At 31.1% G+C, this 6,000-nt stretch overlaps 1 protein-coding gene across 1 annotated transcript in view; it reads right to left on the minus strand.

Annotated features, from left to right (window-relative positions):
• The window catches only part of LOC119835660 (gamma-aminobutyric acid receptor subunit beta-like), a 49,937-nt gene extending 45,143 nt beyond the window's left edge, over positions 1 to 4,794 (minus strand). The window contains exon 1 of the mRNA XM_038360624.1: positions 4,665 to 4,794. Within this exon, the coding sequence (XP_038216552.1) occupies positions 4,665 to 4,741 (77 nt within the window). The 5' untranslated portion in view covers positions 4,742 to 4,794. The remainder of the gene's footprint in view (positions 1 to 4,664) is intronic.
• Between the last annotated feature and the right edge of the window lie 1,206 nt (positions 4,795 to 6,000).

The raw sequence follows: 6,000 nt of genomic DNA on the forward strand, positions 1-6,000 counted from the left end.
ATTAAATGTTAAACCTTGTGATGAGCTGCTTATAAATGATCTTTGTTCTAAAATAAAAAATACGCTAAAATAAAATATCATCCAACAAAATTGCAGGTGAAAATATGGATTGCAAAAGCGGAATTTTAAAAACTACAAAACAACAAACGCTCGGACTTCAGAACTAATGACTCTCATGCTTCAAGCTCATATGCTTGTCAAGCACAGCTTGTAGCTAAAATATAAAGATGAATGCATAGTTGAAGCTGCAACATTTCATCATGGAAAATATGAAAAAGGAATTTTAAAATAAATTGAACTATACATTCCCGCGGCACAGCACCGTTAATCATTGGGTTATCTGTTTAAATTAATCAGTATAATGTGCATGAGTGATAGGTTGGTTCAATATTTTAAAACAAGTAGGAATCGTTTTTGCATTTCAAAGTCTTGCGTCATTCATTTTCAAAATTCAAATGAAATACGAAGAGAAACTTATACGAAAAATAAGGAAATCTTCCTTGATGCTGAATAGAAAGTTAAGTTACTTAACACTAGTGGATGCTAAATAAAACCCCGAATTTTACTGCTGTTTTAAATTATTAATTTACTTCAGAAATATACAAGATGATTGCAATATAATTTTTAACAACTTCTTGATTAGGCATAGAGCATATTTTTTCTGTTTTTCTACAATCCGATACTATAACCATAATCAAAGAAAAAATAAAAATAAAAGCTATATAACAATACGCTTTATAAAGCATATAATATACGTTTACATCATACTTGTTATTTACGACAGAGTTTTTCTGGAGAAACCTCTTCTAAAAGGCGATGTAATTAATACCGAAAACAAAAACAATTTACCAACCACTTAAGGAAAATATCTAGTACAATTTATATTACAACTCCCCCAAGGAGCTCATCACTTGAAAGGGTTTTTATATGTATAATTAATTTTTTATCCGTCGAGTTGGATTTTATCTGCGGTGTCTACCCTGTCTTATAAATCAAATGGTTTTGTTATAAATTTTGATATTTTATTTTAGAATATTTTTGACGAAAATTTGTATCAAGGACATGTTTTAATATATATTAATACTTTTAAAATAATCAAACATAACGCGGCATAAACGAATATTTTTACGCTTTAACATTGAGATTAAAATGTAAAATATATTTGAGTGACGAGATGTGTTGGATAATCAGGAGTATGTTATGTTTTATATACAATAATCATTGATAGACATATATTTAGCACAAGATAATGAATGTACATTAAGTATGTAATAATGTAGTTATTGTACGTTAAGTTGACTATTAGGCATTTTAGCACAACTATGCCTAAAGTAAGCGGATACAGATTATACAAATTAAAAATAACAATATCCGAAGAGTATCTAACTAACACGCCTCTTACATATATTTAAATTATATAAAAAGCAACTGTTACGGTTATTTAAGAGAAGTTTAATAAAAATGCATCTTTAGCACAAAATTTTTTCATAATTCCGCTGAGCTTTATGAGATTTTTCAAGCTTAAATCGCTTTTAGGGTTTTAAGATATGCGACAGTTTTTCATGATATTTAGGTTGTAGCTTATTCTCGTAAATGTGGTAATAAAAACGGTTATTAAATTTGATATTACAAAACGCGAATTCGGAGGAAGGAAGATATAGAAAATTATGTGGTATTTTTCCGCGCTTATGGCTACTAGCAGATAGGTAATTACTCCAGGTTTATATTTTTTTAGGAAATGTGAAAATATGATTTAAATACATCTTAACTTATTTGGATGAGATGTTCCACTAAGTCGTTATAAGCCAAAAAATTGTTATTATGCTTGTTGTCTACGTATTTAAAAACCTCTCGACGGATTTTGAGAAATTTTCTACCGTAAGATAGGTTTTTTAGCCCTCGTCCAAGAGTTATTTCGTGCAAAATCGAGACAAGCTGTTAATTGTGTTAAAAGCCCTACGACTTGGGCTTTAAATATTTTTAAATATTTGAAGAATCCTTTATAATGTTTATAATCTGTTATTTCTAACAAAACGACCTAACATAATAGTATATAGGAAATAGTATTATAGCGCCGATTCGATGGTTTTTCCGATTTTATCGCAACTATGATGGTCATCACACACGCAACGAACCTGTATACTTCTGGTTTATTAACAACTGGCCTGCGGTGGCACGCAATATCATTGTTATTCAGGCGAACACAATTATTATTTCCTGTCCTGAAAATTCGAATTTTCTCCAAAAATTGTTTTAAAATGTAACTCTAAAATGTAAATAACGTTACAAAGTATACCTACTCTAAAAATTTGTTCTATACAATATCCGGGTATTGAATGATAACACATCGTCACATGTATTTTTTTTTATATGGAAAGCGGTCTTTTATATGTAAATGTCAATCTATTCCACGTAAGATTATCGAATTTATGTGAGCATAGAATTGCGAATAATACATACTTAAACATTTGTCCACGCAATTAAATTTCTTATAGAAGCACTTTTGAATCGTGATAATATAATTTTAAGTGTAATTCATAATATTAATAATAAATAAATGCATAATAAGAAAATGATTTAACGTGTAGTAAGAATTATTCTTTAGATATTTTATTATGTTTGATCTATATGTTTCTGAACAAACATACTTTTTGACTAGTTTTGTTTTTAATGAATGTGGTATTTAATGTTGGTAAAATATATTAACGAAACTGTAGATACGTAACATATTACACATAATTTATAAATAAATAAGAAAGCTTTATGAGTGATAACATTATTTTTGCTTGGTCCTTTTTTCGACTATATACGAATGCATTTAATAAGATTTTTGTAGCGAAACATTTGTATATAATTCGAAACTGTTACGTATTTCATGTTTCGATTTGGTTAATCATATTATGCAATAAAGAAAATAAAAATGCAGTGAATATGTTACAATGGTGATTTTTGTATGATCTATGTTAGTTGAGGTTTAATATGCATTCATTTTTTATCGTGTATTTCGTAGGTATTTTGTGAAAAATGATAATGTTTAATTATGTATGCGATATGCTTACATTTATTTCATTAATTATAATAAAGCCGAAAGCATTTTTGTATTTTTAGATGGTATTAAAATGTAAATAAATGAAATTTTTTGCATATTTATTTATCTAATTACTTACTCGTTTGTTGTTACCTTTTGATAAATTATTGCATTTTATACTATATACTGTATCACTGTGTACGATTTTTGTCTTATCTTCAAAATTTGGAATAAACTCACGGGTTGTTTTAAGGTTTTTATTCTGACGACATTGGGATATAAATTTGATACATATTTATTTATTTAAGAGTGTTTTTTTGTTTTGCGTTTATTGGAAACTAATGCTGTTATGTAAATCTTCAAAATTTGGTTTGCGCTCACGGGTTGTTTTAATTTAGTGAAACATTATAAAAACGAATTGTGTATATATATATATGTGAATGAAATGTAAAATTGATAGAATTTGCTTATGCTTCTTGCGAATTAAATATAAAATAAACAGATTTAACCTTTTTTAATTGCCGTTTAGAAAAAGCTGCTTTAATGAGTGTAGCTTTTAGGAAAGCGTGTAAATAATGTAAATAAGCATGTGTGTGCATGTTTCGAGTTAATTTTGTATTTACGTCATTGTAATGGAGATTATGACAATGGATTCATACCTTTTAAATCATTTGCGATCGTTTCTTTTTCTGTATGAATCGGTGTTGTTTGATAATTTGAGTATCTGTAAAATCATTGTGTATATGTTGAGTTTTAGGATCAAAGGTTAAGACGAGTGGCGTAATAGAGCTCGGGCTTGTATTTGTGTTAATTTTGTTGAAATATGTAAGCTATATTTTATTTATTTCGTGTACTGGCGTTTCAAGCTATGTTTTATGAGATTTTTTCGTTTTTATTCCTCTGTATGAGTGTAATTTTTCGTGTCATTGTGATGAAGAAGAAGTCAGGTTTTTTGTTTTTAATGCATAACCATCGTCCTTTCTTAAATACTCGAGAAAGATCCATTGTGCTTACAGAACATTTGCGATGTCTGTGGTAGCAAAATACGCCCAATTCTCTGTCGAATCGATAAATTTGACAAGGACCTCCTAACCTATACGATTCTCGTGATTTTTTTCTGCTTATTTTGTTTAATTATTTTGCAGAGCCTACAGAGAATCCTTTTCCTTTAAGGATTTTCTTCTTAGATCATGATTTGTTGAGTAGAATACGCTAGGACGTTCGTTTTTATACCTAAAGTAATCGTAATTACTTCCTTTAAACGCTGTGTGCCTAAATACTCATACCAATGTCACATACGCTTTCGAATTTTTAAGGATTTTCGTGTTTTTATAGCGTTTTTTAGTGCAATACTTGAGCTCCGAGATCGGATTTCTCGCTGCGTATTGCTAGTCGTAACTATCGAAACTTTTTCTTTCACTCATAGAATTTTTTAAGCGGTTATAACTGTTTTTTGTCTGTTGCGGAGGCATGCCCAATCGAAGAATTGTTAAAATTCTCACTTTTAAAAGTTTCGAAAAACTTTTAAAAGTTTCTAAAAGTCGAAAACCAGTCGGAAAAGCGTCGTAAAACTCAGGGTTTTGTTGTTTAATGGGATTGCGATGACTTTTTTTTTAATGCCGCGACTAGTACTCACTCAACTGGGCTCGCGTGTGGTAGAAAAGCGGCCGCGATCGCTAAATAAAGCGGCGCACTTGTGAGACGTGCGCTCATTTCGCGTAGCGTGCTTGCATCGAAAACGTCCCGGACTATTCTAAAGCCGCCGAAGTCACTCGGCGGACTGAGTACAGAGGTTCACTCGGTGGGACCCTCGTGGGCTCACAAAGTGTTAGGTATCGATCCCTGCGTGACCCGGACACCGCCTGTCGCGATATCGACCATATTACCACCGCATGGTGACGCGTACTCTACCCCTAATTACGGGACGGTCGCATTAAAACTTCACGTGCGCGGGTAAATCTCGCCGGCGGTCGGTTTTTCGACGCCAGACTCGAAGGCCACATGTAGCTCGCAAAGGCCCAATAACTAGAATTTTTGACCATAAAATGACCATAAATCTTATTCAAAGCATACGCTAACTTTTCGGAACAAAGAGCGCATGAAAAAATTGGCGCCAATATTGCCATTTATGTATTTAGACTCGCTCGTTTGCGGCAAATCTTAATACCATAATTTGTTTCCTTGTATATGCAATAAATTAGATGGATATAGGATATTGACATCCAATAATAATAAAGACGTCATCTATTAATACGTTTTGTTTGTTTATTCCCTCGCCTACGCTGTGGTTCGTATTACATGAGCGATTAATATTTTCACCATAATAGTACTACTCAATGAGTTAAATATAGGGAAAACGTATTTTATACTTAATGAATGGAATGGGCTAAATATAATCCGAATGTAAACTGTATTTATTATAGCTAAATCGACTTTAATCGCAATTCGCTCGAGAGTATTTCTATTTTTGGTAACATTTTTATGAAATATAGAAGCACTGAATATTCGCACTAAACTCAATAACGAATATTTTCACGTAACGCAAAAATTGCGAAAATTCTAATCTAAAAATTCCTAATGTTCCAAAAAGGCCAACAAAAAACGCGGCCCCTTTAGTTTTTGTTTATTCAAGGATTTCATAAATACCGCCATCTTGAATTCAGCAATTGAATGAATTCTTCCTTATCCAATCTATTTATTCTTTGTATATTTCATTTTATATTTAAATAAGCATTATAAACATGATAAAGGAAAGCCCTATTGTTATAAATCACCTTTCTATTGATGCAAATTGATTGGTACAATTCACCATTATAAAGCATAAAATGAAATTCCATACGTTGACGCAAGTTTGAAATTATTTATAAATACACGTAAATATTAAATATGCGTCGCCTTGATGCATATTCCCACAGTCTTGGTGTCAAAACTGGCATATTTGGGGAGCTGCGAAATAATGTAAAACGTTAAAT

The sequence above is a fragment of the Zerene cesonia genome, chromosome Z, assembly GCF_012273895.1.
Source record: "Zerene cesonia ecotype Mississippi chromosome Z, Zerene_cesonia_1.1, whole genome shotgun sequence".
Taxonomy (NCBI): Eukaryota; Metazoa; Arthropoda; class Insecta; order Lepidoptera; family Pieridae; genus Zerene; species Zerene cesonia.